Source organism: Sander lucioperca, chromosome 19, assembly GCF_008315115.2.
Source record: "Sander lucioperca isolate FBNREF2018 chromosome 19, SLUC_FBN_1.2, whole genome shotgun sequence".
In the NCBI taxonomy this organism is placed as follows: domain Eukaryota; kingdom Metazoa; phylum Chordata; class Actinopteri; order Perciformes; family Percidae; genus Sander; species Sander lucioperca.
The window spans coordinates 9,082,616-9,098,091 of NC_050191.1; the positions used below are offsets into that span (position 1 = coordinate 9,082,616).

The 15,476-nt window shown below is 38.7% G+C and overlaps 1 protein-coding gene across 6 annotated transcripts in view; it reads right to left on the bottom strand.

The window, feature by feature from the left end:
• Positions 1 to 15,476, bottom strand: part of knl1 (kinetochore scaffold 1) — a 17,988-nt gene continuing 2,512 nt past the window's right edge. For 2 of the 6 annotated variants that reach the window (XM_035995338.1, XM_035995335.1), the window contains exons 4-34: positions 15,325 to 15,387; positions 15,072 to 15,154; positions 14,932 to 14,987; positions 14,772 to 14,793; positions 14,565 to 14,608; positions 14,409 to 14,461; positions 13,564 to 14,254; positions 13,354 to 13,406; positions 12,549 to 13,182; positions 12,236 to 12,288; positions 11,337 to 11,955; positions 11,159 to 11,190; positions 10,499 to 10,794; positions 10,195 to 10,372; positions 8,428 to 10,068; positions 7,549 to 7,678; positions 6,919 to 6,977; positions 6,723 to 6,821; positions 6,517 to 6,632; positions 5,546 to 5,636; positions 5,204 to 5,320; positions 4,438 to 4,525; positions 4,198 to 4,260; positions 4,067 to 4,106; positions 3,880 to 3,984; positions 3,493 to 3,593; positions 2,633 to 2,698; positions 2,318 to 2,427; positions 1,416 to 1,537; positions 1,053 to 1,178; positions 1 to 881 (exon numbers count right to left, since the gene is read on the bottom strand). In XM_035995338.1, coding sequence (XP_035851231.1) covers positions 785 to 881; positions 1,053 to 1,178; positions 1,416 to 1,537; positions 2,318 to 2,427; positions 2,633 to 2,698; positions 3,493 to 3,593; positions 3,880 to 3,984; positions 4,067 to 4,106; positions 4,198 to 4,260; positions 4,438 to 4,525; positions 5,204 to 5,320; positions 5,546 to 5,636; positions 6,517 to 6,632; positions 6,723 to 6,821; positions 6,919 to 6,977; positions 7,549 to 7,678; positions 8,428 to 10,068; positions 10,195 to 10,372; positions 10,499 to 10,794; positions 11,159 to 11,190; positions 11,337 to 11,955; positions 12,236 to 12,288; positions 12,549 to 13,182; positions 13,354 to 13,406; positions 13,564 to 14,254; positions 14,409 to 14,461; positions 14,565 to 14,608; positions 14,772 to 14,793; positions 14,932 to 14,987; positions 15,072 to 15,154; positions 15,325 to 15,387 — 6,048 coding nt within the window. In that variant the 3' untranslated portion in view covers positions 1 to 784. Of the gene's footprint in view, positions 882 to 1,052; positions 1,179 to 1,415; positions 1,538 to 2,317; positions 2,428 to 2,632; positions 2,699 to 3,492; positions 3,594 to 3,879; positions 3,985 to 4,066; positions 4,107 to 4,197; positions 4,261 to 4,437; positions 4,526 to 5,203; positions 5,321 to 5,545; positions 5,637 to 6,516; positions 6,633 to 6,722; positions 6,822 to 6,918; positions 6,978 to 7,548; positions 7,679 to 8,427; positions 10,093 to 10,194; positions 10,479 to 10,498; positions 10,795 to 11,158; positions 11,191 to 11,332; positions 11,956 to 12,235; positions 12,289 to 12,548; positions 13,183 to 13,353; positions 13,407 to 13,563; positions 14,255 to 14,408; positions 14,462 to 14,564; positions 14,609 to 14,771; positions 14,794 to 14,931; positions 14,988 to 15,071; positions 15,155 to 15,324; positions 15,388 to 15,476 lie in introns of all 6 variants that reach the window. The other 4 variants (XM_035995340.1, XM_035995341.1, XM_035995337.1 and 1 more) reach the window with 4 other exon arrangements.

Below are 15,476 nucleotides of genomic sequence, written 5' to 3' on the forward strand. Positions count from 1 at the left end.
TTTAAATGTATGTACATTAATTTTATTTTCATAAATTGTAAAGAAATCATAGGAACTGGCGTATTAGCATTATGAACAAAATATTTACATACGTTCAATACTGCACAAAGCTACAACAAAATGTGACTATACTATGTACACTGTAAGCAAAACAAAGTACTTTAACCATGTTCACCATCTGGAAGAGACTCTGGAAACTGCATAGTTTCTGCACTCGAGAGAAGTGGAAGACTGCGATTGATCTAACTAATAAAGGCAGGACTCTCTGAGTGAGTGTGTCCGTCTCTCGCAAATGTGGTGACCCACATGTGCCGAAAATGTCACGCTTAGCCTGCTGACATACATTAGTAAACATGGAGGCAACTGTTCGCCCTCATCTGACATACTTTTGTGTGAATAACTATGGCTGCCCCCTGAACTGGACATGTTCAGTATTAATAAACTGGAAATAAAAAAAAAAATTAAAAAAAACACACAAACTGACTGTGGTGTGCAGCTGCAGGGCTCAGGAATTCATGGACGTAATTAAAACTAATTTCCTGTATTCTAGCAATTTACACATGCATGTTGTCCCGTTGAACACAGTTTATTTAATGTCACCATGTATTTGTAACAAAATGCTAAAAAATGTTTTTGCAAAATGTAATTTGTTAACAGGTGCAGTATCATAAGTCTGGCAACGTGTACACATTATTTACTTTAAAGCCAGTTATGTGTTAAAGTCTTTCATTCATAATGTACAAAATTGTTTTTATTACAACTGATTGGAATAAAAATGTTGGTCTCAATAGAGCAGATTTTCATTTATCTTTTTGACGATCTTCGTCAGGAGGTTCTTGGATGGACTGAACGACGACACAATCTCCTCAATCTGTTGGATCCTGCAAATACATGAAAATATTACTAAAATAAAATATTACTTTGTAATGAAATTGTGCACATTATTTTTTTTTGTTTTTTAAGTGCTTTCAAAATTGCATTTCCCTCGACCCAAAACCCAAGAAAGCACCACTCACTGATTTCTACTAAATGTATTTTTGAGTGAAGCTTACGTTGTGTTTCCGATCATGTTTTTAAAGCTCTGCAACTGAAGGGCGTAGGGCTGACCGATCAAACTGACAGAGAAGATCACCTCAAACTGGGAAAATGTCTTGAGACTGCTGAAGACAAAGTGCACTCTAGAAGAAGAAAAAAAAAAAAGAAAGGATAATATTATATAATGTGGCTACGTTTTTGATAACATGACTTTTTTTTCCCCTAGTTTTGAAAACAAAACTGGAATATTGTTTAAAATGAATGAAAGATTTGACATCTTTCGTGATGTGGTTTTAATGAACCATACAGTTTCCATACAAATTAATTAAGTGCTAAAAAACTGCAAGCACAAGCTATTCTTTGTGGGGAAGAGTTCTTACTGAGTGTCCACACAGCTCATGTTGAGAATGTTGAGCCTCACACTTCCCCACGTTTTCAGCCGACGCAACTCCTCTCCCAGCAGACGACAGCGACTCACCACCAGGCTCACGTCATGGAGCAGCTACATCAACAGGAGACAGTTGAGAGGTTCAGTTTAACTAAGATGCAACAATCCAAGAACTAGGGATGCACCGAATCCAGATTTTTGGGGATCGGCCAGATACTAAATCCACTGGTTAAGATTCTGCCGAATCCGAATCCCATCCTCAGTCCATTAACACGGTAAACACATTAATGAAGTAAACAAATGGTTAACACAAGTTTTTAGCTGCGACTGTCCTTCCTTTGCCGTACCTGAAGTTGCTGCATTTTGGCTGCTGTCTGTAGATTCCTTCATGCACAACTCGTATTCTTTCGGATGTTTCATACGCAAATGTTTTAACAGCGGCGATGTTGTGTATTGTTGAGGGTCCTTGCCACCACAAGACAAATCGGCATTGCAAATTGAACATGTAGCTGGACTTGAATGGCCTTCTTTTGACTGAAAGTACTGCCAACCAACACTTTCTGCTCACAAGTTCCATTTTCACTTTCTCACAGCCTACTGCATTGAACGCTCCACCTACGTAAACACCTTCCCGTAATCAACGGCAGTGTAATTACGTCCACCAGGGTAGCGCGGCAGAAATCGAACCCCGTCAAAAAGCCCAATATTCGGCCGAATCTGAAGCTGAAACCTGGATTCGGTGCATCCCTACCAAGAACATAAATTTGAGACAGAATACTATGGGTCTACTGACTTAAAGAACTTAAAACAAGTCTGACTATGAACAAGTATATAAGTACAACATGCAGCTGCACATGTGCCCCTCTCAATCAACACATCTCCACTCACACCTACCTGGGGAACATGTCTGCTCGTTGGATATTTCTCCACCCAGTCAGTTTCTCCCTCGATGTACTGAGAGAGCAGTTTGTGAACAAGGCGGGCATTACCCAGCGACTTTTCATCTAGTTAGAAACAAAAATGTACAGTAGTTGTTAAAACACATTACCAGTCGCAAGAATATGCCCCATGCTCAAGATATAATTAACATTCATTTGACATCGAAGATTTGAGCTCATGATTATATGAACACACAATATGCGTCACAGATTCCGACAAAATGCCTACTCATGGCATACTACGTTTTGTATTGGTTTTTTCCCCCCTCACCGTCAAGTTGAAGACTCAATGTGATGTGCGATATTTTCCTCTCAGACCGATTAGCAGCATCATTTCCTTCAAAAACAAAACGGGTAGATTCATTCATTGAAAAAACATTGAAAAACAAAAAACAAAAAAAATCAATCTTTGCAAAACCACAAGTCTGAAAAGTGCAACATGCTTCAAATTTTCCGCCTTGGAGACCACCATGTAGAAGCCTTTGGAGCATGTCGACCGTTAAAGAAGAACTCACTGCTTCCTCACTGGCCCAATCCCAAAGTGAGCCCTGAGGACTAAGGACTAAAGACACAGACTTAATTGATCTCAGGTGCTAAGTGAGTGAGTGTGTGAGGCCACATGGGCTCAGATAGGTATAAATGGGATTGGGACAGCACTTCACGACTTCACGTTACCTTGGTGACGTTTAATAACAGATGTTGCTGTTGTTTGGGAATTTTCATTTTAAGTTTGTTGCTTTCCACGCGGCCAAGGCACAGGAGACGGCTGCCTGATTTCAAATTTTTTCAAACTCTTGTTTTACAAGCTGGACAACAGGTTGGTCTGTGTTCCGTGGTCGCGTGTCGTGCTGGTGTTTACCTTTGTAATTTACGGATTTCCCTCTGGTCTCCGCGGTAAACGTCACAACGCTTTGAACTGTGGGTAATCCCTTTGGTGAAGTCTGCATCGATGCAGACTCACGGAAAGGGTACTGCAAGTGTGTACTCAAACCCTCACGCACTTTGAAATTCGACATTGGGACAACCCTAAGCCCTTACGAATTTCGCGAGAACGGGCACCAAAGTCCGTGAGTCTGTGAGTCCGGACTTTGGGATTGGGCCACTCTTTGGGGTTTGTTGAAGACCACTTACCATTGGATTTTTCATACACCAACTGTAGAATCAAGGTCTCATAGAGGAAAGTGTAGACACTGCAGTTGTCTTTCTTCTCCCCAAACTTCCATTCATTCACCCTGGGGTATTAAATGTACAAAAATAAGTTTTTACTTTAATATCTTTGTTTGTAAAAAACAAACAAAAAAAACAGAGCAATGTAAATTTTATTTATTGTCAAGACTACTGACAAAAATAAACTACTGGCCCTCATTTAGTGACAGTTGAGGAGAGTAACGGAGAAAACACTTTAAAAATAGTAAAATTCACGGTTCAGCTTAAGCAGCTTTTTTTTTGTAAATGAGGTCCTACGTGTTTTGAAAGTAAGACTTAAGATCTGGAAACCCAGTAAAATCAGAAACTGACATATGCAGCGCGGTGACGTGGCTCTCAAGGTTGCTCGTCTCCACTTTCAGCCTGCTCAGTTTATTTGAAGTCTGCTTCTTCTGCATCTCCAGTTCGGATATTTGTCTGTGGCAGGATCAAAGAAAAGAATAACAAACCTTTCTATAATTAAAGTGTCTAAACATGAAAAACACTATTCTCTACTCACCGGTTATTATCCTCCAAAGCCTCTGTGACTTTTTGTATTTCTGTAAAAACAACAAAGTCAATAACTTATTCAAGTCAAGCACATATAAATGAATGAATAATTAAAAGGAATTAAGTGGTACTACAAGTTACCTTCCTGACGTGATTTCAGACTTGGTTGGTCTTCGAAGCCTTTTTCTTCAACTGCAATAAGTTCTTAAGGGGAACAAAGAAGGTGTTAACAGCAGTTTCACCTTCTACTCTGCCTGTCCCTTTATCAACACACCCACACCAACACAGCCTTATTTTTCATGGGTCTGAATCATTTGCCCATTTATACAAACAAGGTGGCAACTGGAAAATCACAAGCCATTTTCCCCACAGTAGTCATACCGGTTTCTAATTCACGAATACAGTCGTCCAAGCTTTTTATCATCCCATCTGCTTCCTCGATCATTCCTCTCGGCCTCTGTTGCTCCTTCTGAAAAGATGAAAAATGTCTTTAAAGCCTCTTAACACCCACACAGACACTTTACAGACAGTAGGTCTAGACCACACTATATCATTTACAGAGAGCCAACAATTCCCCAAGAGCATGCATTTGGTGCGACAGTGGCAGAAACCTTGAACAGGTGGGGCGGGAGAGAGATAGAGATGTACAGCAACTACAATACCCAACTATAATATTTATAGAAATGACTATAAAATGTATAGCAGTGGGTATAATGTAATGACATAATACACAGTGGCAATTGTATTAACAGTAAAGATGATAGAACTGTGACTAAAAAAGCCCAGAGCTTCGATGGGAGTTTATTAGGTTACAAATCCTCACCTACCAATAACAGGGTTTCTGCAAGTCAAATTTAAAATTTGTAAAACCTTTATGAATGAAATGTAAGACCTATATCACAACATGAAAGTACAACGAAACACAGTCACAAAAGTACTTGCAAAGTAAATAAAATTATTAAAATTGAATAAAAGCAACACTGAGTAATAATGATCTGTACATATATGGCAAATTATATTTGGACTAGCGAAAGAAAGAACTACAACACCGCAGAATAAAAAAAGCAACATTTCAATGATCATTAAAGGCAGCGTAGCAAAAGATCCCTGATGTTATCATTCAGTATTGCTGTGTGAAGGATCTTACCAGATTAGCCTGCACAAGATTGGAGTACAACACCTCCTTCATTTCATGCGACTGAACTTTGCTCAACTTTCTGAACAGGTTATGTCTCTCTTTTAGTTTGGCACCAAAAGATTTGAGCTGTGAATTCAGACAGACACAGTGAGGGTCAGGAATAAGATCATTATGCTACATCTACAGAATCAGCAAAGGGCATCCGCTAAACTAAAAAACATGATTTTTAATGCATCCTTTTAACAAAATGATAATCATACTTAACATGTCACATGAACATAAGTCATCATGGTAACAAAGAGGAAAACAAATTGCAATTTGAAAAAATACATTGAGTTATCCTTTTAATACCTCCTTCTCTGAATAATTTCTCACTTCTTCCCACAAAGGTCTATTCACAATCTTCAGTGGTTTGTCTAGGTCCCGCATTCGCTCCTTCAACCTGGGAAGAGAACAAAACAGGCCTGCTTTAGAAATTCAGTTGTAAGTTAGTACCGGTTTTCAACTTCTTATAACACCATCTATCTATCTAAGCCACTTTCAATTTTATTCTGTAATTTCTGGCACACTGCCAAGCAAGATATGCTGCTTTTAACTACTTCCTACTGGCAGTTTTCTATACTCGGAATTAAAGTGGCTATGCCCGACCTAAAATGAGACATGAACACCTCTCAGCGAAGAAAAACCAAGTGACATTCGGCTACATCCGACAAACTACTATATGTATCAATCCGATCGCATTCATAAATCAGGGTTCAACAATAAGGGTTGCCCGGGGCACGTAAAATGCCACGAGGGGCACGTAAATAAAACAACCCACTTGCCCGTTCGGGCATCATCGTATCATAAATGATGTTATTGTTCTCTTGGCCCCATTGGAGAATGCTTGTTGAATGATATAATTTTATTGCGTCGTTGGCCAATCAAGAATTGAGTTGGTGCTTGACGCTTTTTTTCAGAAAAAAAATGACTCTTTTAATGCTTTCAAGATTATTATTTATTTATTTTTTTTTTTTTTTAACGTTTTTTTTTTTTTAAAATGCTCTTTTTGGTGCTTTTGACATTGTTTTTTGTTTGTTTTCTCAACGCTTTTTTCGCTTAAGATTTTTAACGAAGTTTGACTTTTCCAATGTCTTTATATCAATGTGTTTGACGCTTTCTCTTTTTCAAAAAAACAAAAACAAAAAAACAATTTGTATCGGGGCCAGTAAAAATTGACTTCCGGCAAGTAGAATATTTTTTCCCTTGCCCGACCGGACAAGTGAAAAAACAGCTTAACGTTGAACCCTGTAAATGTGTTATACAATCTTGAGTGTACACACCCCTCCACCATCTCTGTAAGGTTGAGGACATCTGTCTCATACACCATCTGTTTAGGACGGTTGATGTGCCTGTCTTTCAATAAATCCATTGGTGTGCGATCTGTGTCTGACAAAAGCTGCAAAAACAAAATAAAAAAAAGGCAAGTCATTACATTTGGTCATTGTTTTTCATATATTCTTTTTAATATTAATGAAGATTAACCTACTCTGCCAGGAAGGATGCTTTGCCGAGGATTATGGATGACAAAGTCTATGTTGAAGAGTTGAAAGAACTCTAACAATGTAATAGTGTCATCATCGAGTTTCTGTAATCAAAACATTGAAGGCAATAAATAACCAGTGTAAAAATAATAAAAAAAGAATATTTAAAAGATGTATTTTTAAAATATGTTAATAATATACCCTCTGAACATCATTGGCGTAGTCTTCTAGCTGGGATTCAAACAGGCTTTGTTTGTAAGCTGGAAAAGTACAAAAAAAAACAATAGATTTTCCAGAATCAGCACAATTATGTCAGGAAGGTACCACTAAACAAGGATCTTTATACTACACCAGAGTTTCTGAAGGTTTCACCAAGTCAAATTTAAGACTTTTTAATTACCTTTTTAAGACCATTACGAATTAAATTTAAGACCTTTCATCACAACATCAACTAAGCTCTAAATTTGAAAACGAAAAGTTTTTGTTTTTTTTCAAACCAAGTATCGCTAAACTTGCACTTCCCCAAAGCTGAAGAATAAAATCCATTTTACGTCTATGGTACAATCCGAAAGAGACTCGCGCCAATAACACAAAAGCTGACTGGCTGCAAAATAAGTTGCATGTTGGTCTCATTTGTAGTCGTAATCCATCGAAATTATATTTGGACGAGCGAAAGAAAGAACTACAACACTAGGAATAATAAAAAAAAAAAATAGTGAATTTCGAATTTCAGCGAATTTAAGACTTCCTGGCCTAAAATTTTCATTTTGAAATTTTAGAATTTTTAAGTCCCCGCGGAAACCCTGTACACCAAGTGAGTTCATGACTTACTTGATTCCAATGTAGCTTCACATCTGATGCTGGCTGTGTGACTGCTGTTGGAGTAATCTGTGGTCTGTGTAGTCATGCTTGGAACTGTAGTAGCGTTGCTGTCACACTCCACAACATGAGGCTGAAATCCCTGGCAACAAATAAAACAAAGGGGGGAAATAGAAAACAAATAACAAGAAACTGTAATATAATATAAATTCTCAAATAAAAGTCGGTATTCAAGTGAAGAGGTGAACTACTGATTGTCTGCTTATATGGTAATAGATTTGTTTCTATCGGCATAGTACATGGTAAATACAGTCACAGCAAATAACCCCTATATTTCCATTTTATTCCTGTTAATTTCCATGGAAAGAAATTTTGAAACCATAATCACATCCACTCTATTTTTCTAAGTGCGGATGAGTTACCATCAATTAATTTTTATTAAATGGACACGACTGGTAATGTTAGTAAATACAAACCAAATTTCTTTTAAAGAACTCAGAGCAGCAGATTGGTGAGAATAACATGACTATGTATTAATGGAATCGGTGCTGAGGAAATGTACACAATCCTAAAATGATCAGGACCACAGGTAAACATGGAGGAAGTATTGATTTTGCATTAACAGGAAATTAATCACTGAATAATAAATAAAAATCAATACATTTATCAGTAAACAGGAGGTTTCTCACTAAAATGTGATGAATATACTTTTAAATTAGGAAGATAAAGACTTAAAGCAACACTATGCAACTTTTCCCACTTCGGTCCCTCTACAGGTTGTCTCATTGGAACTACAGCTCACGCTAAAAATTACATGTGTTGCTTTAAGGAATATCAAGATAAATAAAAAAAGGCAAATAAAGACCCTCTCATTACTCTCACTTGACCTACCATTTCAACATCAGTGGATACTTTCAGTCTCTTCTCATCCTCCACATTATTTTCATCTGCTGGCACAGGTCTCTTTTTTCCACTGACGGGACTAATAAAGTCCTTTTCAGATACATCTTTCTCTAAAAGCTCATCCATGTCGAACTCTTGGGAAGCACTCACTTTTTCAGTGGCATTCTGAGGACTCATTATGTCCAGGGTTTCAGACATATCTTCATAGCTATCAAGCTCTTCATTGTAAATATCGCTCATATCATCGACAAAGTTGCTCAGTTGATTAGTAACATTGACAGCGACTGTCCTTTGATGTTTGTCCACAGAATTCCCCTTCTTTGGATCATCCGGTTTTCTTTTTTGGGGGAGTTTTGCCTTAAATATTCCCACCGAGAGTCTTGACATAAGTTGTTTAGTCTTCAAGTTGAAAGGAGTTGTGGTAGCAGAGGGTTGTTCTCCTTGCAGAACACATTGAGCTTGTGTATTTTCTTCTGTGTTTACCAAACCCATCTCAAGTTGAGGCTCTGTTACAGGTAGGGATTTGGTTTTGTCGTTTGAGGTTTTGTCCATGTCCCGTTCCAGGTGAGGCAAGGGTGCTGTGTGGCTGTCCATGGCAATAGTATCAGGAGCTGTACTCACCATGTGACTCAAACGCCTTACTTTTGACTTAATATCGGCTAAACTCATCCGTCTGGACTTCCGTGAAGGCGCTGTATCAACATCATGGTCAACAGCAGAGGGTGAATTCACCATTTTCTGTGATAAACTACAAGTTAGATTTTTTGATTTGGGTTCCTTACTGGTGCCAGTTTCATTTGAGTCAGGAGAATCGGGAAGGTTTGGGATTTCCACCCGGCCAGGGTTGGAGGATCCCAGTGCTTCATTTCTCTGTTGTGGAGTTGCCTCGGTTTTCTTCAAATGGTCAGGATTGAAGTCCTGTGTGGAAGAAAGGCACTGAGGTGGCTCACCTGTATACGTTTGTTCCAAAATGCCGCCTGTTTGAGCTTCAGTCATATTCATGCTTACATCGTGCTCTGGACCTTCTGTCATGGTTTTATTCACTGACTTCTCCAAGACAGCTGAAACAAAAGGTAAAGCTACCTTTTCAGTATCCACATCAGGCTTCTGTATTTTAAGTTGGTCCAGTAAGCCATCTGTGTCTGGAGTTTCTTGAGGGGACGGTGCAGCAGGAGCCACTGCTCTAACCCAGGGGCCACTCTTCCTAGACAGGGAGTTTTTAAACCCTGGATCCAAAGCGTGTGCGGATGAAGATTGGTTTCCGCGCGGACGATGCGTCTTCTTTGCAGATAAAGGAAAATCCACGTCTTTATGGGTGAATAAAATATTAGAATCTCGGCGTGGAAGAAGTGAATCTGATACTGAATTGCTGGCAATATTTACAGTGAGACATTGGGTCACATCCATAGCTGCATCATTGTCAGCGAACCTCATTGTCTTCTCTCCACCAGCAGGTAAAATGTCCACATCTTGGTGTGACTGTGGTTCGAAATCGGTGGCAATGTTTACAGTGTGACTTCTTGTCACATCCATAGCTGCATCAGTTGTGTTGAATCTCATGGTCTTCTCTCCAAAAGCAGGTAAGGAGTCCACATATTGGTGTGACTGCAATTTTAAATCGGTGGCAATGTTTACAGTGTGACTTCTTGTCACATCCATAGCTGCATCATTGTCAGCGAACCTCATTGTCTTCTCTCCACCAGCAGGTAAAATGTCCACATCTTGGTGTGACTGTGGTTCGAAATCGGTGGCAATGTTTACAGTGTGACTTCTTGTCACATCCATAGCTGCATCAGTTGTGTTGAATCTCATGGTCTTCTCTCCAAAAGCAGGTAAGGAGTCCACATATTGGTGTGACTGCAATTTTAAATCAGTGGCAATGTTTACAGTGTGACTTCTTGTCACATCCATCGCTGCATCAGTTGTATTGAATCTCATGGTCTTCTCTCCAAAAGCAGGGGAAAAGTCCAGATTTTGGTGTGACTGCAATTTTAAATCGGTGGCAATGTTTACAGTGTGACTTCTTGTCACATCCATAGCTGCATCATTGTCAGCGAACCTCATTGTCTTCTCTCCACCAGCAGGTAAAATGTCCACATCTTGGTGTGGCTGCAGTTTTAAATCAGTGGCAATGTTTACAGTGTGACTTCTTGTCACATCCATAGCTGCATCAGTTATATTGAATCTCATGGTCTTCTCTCCAAAAGCAGGGGAAAAGTCCAGATTTTGATGTGACTGCAGTTTTAAATCAGTGGCAATGTTTATAGTGTGACTTCTTGTCATATCCATACAGGCATCGTCAGCAGTAAACTTCACTGTTTTCTCTCTGCAGTCGTCATCAGCATCAAACTTGACCTGAGGAAGACAATCGTAACCTTTATTAGGACCCAGAGTTAACATTATTTCATAATCAAAACTGTTTGCTGTTTCAGTGCCACCATCCATAAAAGGTCCTCTACCCCTTTCTAAAGCAGAGAAACTAGTAAGATCACTGTTGTTCTTTACACCTTAACAAATGTGTTTATTTTGGGAGATGTGAATCAATTATCACTTAAGCGGGATTTATGCTTCTGTGGAGGCTCTACGAGGAGCTTTCGCCCTAGTAAGTATAAGTGGACTGAAGTCTAAAGATGCAGTATTCAGGACAAGTAGGTGGTATAGGGATTCATTCAGAACACAAATGCGCAAAAGATCAAATTAAGCAAAGGTTTAAGCTCACCTGATTTCTTTGCACCAACGAGGTATCCATACCTGAATGTGGAGATGGAAAATACGTAAGAAGCAACTCAAACATAAAGAAAAACTCAAGACGACTCCAATTCCAATATTTAAGCATTATTAAACTGAATTGAAGCCTTCGCTGTCAAAAACATTTGAAGGGATTGGGGTTTCCATACCTTTACGGAATGTTCCCAGTGTTTCATTGTGCTGCTGTCGTGAAGTCATCTGTGCTTTCTTCAAACTGCCACTTTGGGGGTAAATGTCTTGTGTGGGGAAAAGACACCGAGGAGTATCATCTGTATCTGGGAGTCCTAAAATGCGGCCCGTTTGAGCTTCAGTCATGTTTACATCATCTTCTGGACAGATTGTCCTTCCATTCGATGAGTCTCCCATGCCGTGTTGTGCAGCTGTAGGCGTCATCCTTTCGACCGCAGGATTGACACTGGGCCCACTTGGTTTTGAGAGGCTCTTATTAAAGCTTGGATCCACACCGCGTGCTGATGAAGATCTGTTTCTAGGCAGACCACATGTCTCATCTTCTTGTTTCTTCACAGGAAGAACTGATTCCGCAATATTTACAGTGAGGCACTTGGTCATATCCATAGAGGTATCATCTGTAGTGAGCCTAAAGGTTTTCTCTCCACATATAGGCATAACATCCACATTTTGAAACGACTGCAGCTCGAAACCAGTGACAATGTTTACAGTGTGACTTTGTGTCACATCCATACATGCATCATATGCAGAAATCCTCTCAGGTTTCTCTCTGCAGTCATCTTCCGTATCAAATTTGACCTGTGGAAGAAAAAAAAAAAAACACTGTTAGTGTACAGCTATAGCACACATTGATCTTGATATGAAATTTTAATCTAGCATTCCTAATTAACCATTATTAAAACAAACTATTTTACCATGAAAATAAAGTATACTACCATTTCTAAAATAAATGAATACATAAATGCAATCACTGATTCTGCATAACTTGGTAAAATGTTTTTATTTCCAGGTGAATCAGCATGTGACAACACATTACAGACCAAATGCAGCTCTAAAAACATTACGTCTTTAAGTTTACCGGATTTCTTTGCACCTTTGTCTTCAAAGATGGCTTCAATGCAGTTTCCATACCTATTATGTGAAGGGGATTAAATAAAAAAGGGAAATTAGCTAAATCAATCATACCCAGATTCCACCATTTTAAATATAATTAACTAAATTAATGTTATAAAATATAGGTTTTCAAGTACATACATTATTCACATGACCAAAACAACAATTATTTTTTCTTCAAATGTTTTGGTTAATGGTCTAATTTTAGTTTCTCTCAGTCTACGTTTTATAGACTACATATGAGAAAATAAAAAAAGGAAGGTTTGTAGTTTCCTTACCCGCACGGTTAGATGACCTCAGCGCTTTGCTGTTCTTCTGTCCTGAGGTCATCTCTTGTTTCTTCAGACCTTCACAGTGGGGGTACATGTCTTGTGTGGGAAAAAGAAACTGGAAAGGATCATCTGAGGCGCTGAGCCCTATTATGCGGCCCGTCTGAGCTTCAGTCATATCCATGCTCACATCGTTTTCAGGACAGATTGTACCTCCATTAATGGATTTTTCAAAGATCCTGGATGTAATGAGGGACTGACTTCCTTTCCCAACATTACTTTGAAGCTGGGACAGGGAGCTGTTTGTGTCAACGGTTTCCTTAGAGGATGCTGCAGCAGAAGGTACCGTTCTGGCAATCGCAGGATTACCACTGGAGGCGCCTGGTTTAGAGAGACTTGAAAGGAAGTCTTCAAATCCTGGATCCAAAGCATTAGCCGACGAGCCAGGCGCACCACAGGTCTCGCGCTTTCTCTCCTCCAGAGATGAAGCATTGTCCATTTTTCCACGAGTGTTTTGGTTCGGAGGTGGTAATAAACTACTGGCAATGTTTACCGTGTGACTCTGAGTCATATTCATAAACTCATCACCTGCAGAGAACATTATTGTTTTCTCTTTGTAATCATCTTCTGTATCAAGGTTGGCCTGACGAAGAAAAGACATTAAAAGAGCATTAAACCAACATTATCAAAACTCAACTAGTTAGTTTCCGTTAATGTCAGTACGGCATAAAAAGGATTATTTTCAAACTTAAAAAAACTTTGGCTAGATAAGAAATTCACTGTAACAGAAAAGTAAACCAATTATAAAACTCACCTTGTGTCTTTGATGAGAAGCATGTACACCCGGATTCTTCAAGGATGTCATATCTAAATTTGGAAATTGAAATGTAATAAGATGCTACTTGAACTGTATTCAAATCATAAGTTGCAAAATAATATCTGCATCCCCAAAACACACAAGACATATTAAGTATTATTGAGTCAAAGCAAGAATCAGTTAGTTTGTTGATACAAAATTCAATACCTTTAGGGTTGAATGATGCCAGTGTTTTACTGCTTCTCTGCGGTTGTTTGGTCTTCTCTGCTGTCTGTGACACTCTGTTGTCAAAGCGGGAGTACATTTCTTGTGTGGGAAAAAGACACTGAAAGGGATCATCATCAGTGAATCCCAGCATGCTGTCTGTCTTAGCTTTAGTCACATCCATGCTTAAATCATCTTCTGGACAGAGTGCACTTCCATAAGATAATTCACCAATCTTCCTGGATGTATTAAGGGACTTCTCCACCACAGCTGAAACTGAAGTTGGAGCCTGATTTTCTTTATCCACATTAGCCCTTTGTGTTTTAATCTGGGCCAGAGAGCGGTTTGCTTCTTCAGAGGGTGCGCCAGAAGCAGGCTTTGTTCTGGTGATGACCGGACTAGAGCTGGGGCCACTTTGTTTCGAGTGACTTGCAAGGAATTTTTCAAATTCAGGATCCAAAGAAGGCACTGATGAGGATATGTTTCTCGCCATGGATCCATTATTCACGGTGAACATCTCCGTTTTCACTCTTCTAGAGGGTAAAGGGTCATAGTTCTGGAGGGAAATATCTGGAAGTAATTCTGCATCACCGGCAATGTTTATTGTGTGACTGTGGGTCATGTCCATGAATTCATCATCTGTAGAAAATATCACAGTTTTTTCCCCTAAGTCACCCGCAGTATCAAAGTTGACCTGGTGAAGAGAAGTAGCTTTAGGTCAACGAACAGTACACAACTATCAGGTTTTACAATCAAAATCCTCTCATGAACATTACAATAAAGCATTCTAATAATATATTACATATAGTCATAAGAATGCATTTTAACCAAGGAGATTTCAAGCTCACCTTTTGCCCTTGTTGAGAAGCATGTAGAGGAGCATTCAATAGGGTTTCCATTCCTGAATTTCAAGACTTGGAATTTAGTAAGTCATCTTACACTGTCACAGATAATGTGAGCATGTGTTAATAGTTGTCGGAAGATCAAAAAACAATCATCCCTACCTGTAATTTGTTGAATCCCATCTTCAGTGACGGCCACCTGGACCCTTATGAAAGGAAACACAATATTTCTGTTGTTAATACAGAACATTTTGACTGGTTTGGTGAGAATACAAGTCAAAGATAAGCATCTAAAATCAACGATTTTGTCCATGCTAGTTAGGTCAACAGCTGAATATGTAACACTTGAATAGGATCAAGTCCCCTTACCTATTTTTTGTGGCTGCCGCTGCTGTGGAATAACAGAGGACAAATATTACAAGGCTTTCCAAAATAAATAAATAAATAAATATATATATTTTATTTAATATACTTTTTTTTTTTTTTTCTTAAAATCACATAGTTATACATACTAACATTACATACTTACTTGTTGTTATTAACTCTTGTAAAGGATTTTTGGCAGGAGAGGCATTTTTTCCATCCCTGGAAAAGATAAAATACTGATTAGGTTTAAAAGGCCAGTGTCCTTGTGGAAAATGAAGCCTGACTTGTTTTCTAGTGTCTCACTTTGAGAACAGGAGAACGTTGTTGGCAGGGGCAAAACTGACTCTCCTTGAATTCCTTTTTTCCACTGGTTTGGCACACTCCACCTAAGTGAAAATAAAGTAAAAATTCAAACCATAAACAAATGTATTACCACCGAGTTGTATCCTTAAGGTGAGAATTGATACTTCAAAATATATAGTACGGTTGGAGCTTAAATTTAATTACATTTAAAAGCCCCAATTTTACATATAAAATGTTTAAGCCATCCAGTTACCACGTTTTCCTGTTGCACTGGGTCAGAGAATTTCATTGATGATCTCTGTGGAGCTTTCAAAATCTAAAAATGAAAAATTGCAGTCATTATGGTTCAGGTCAATGATTTGTTCAGATTTTTTTTTTTTATTTTCTTTTAAAGTGTAAATACTT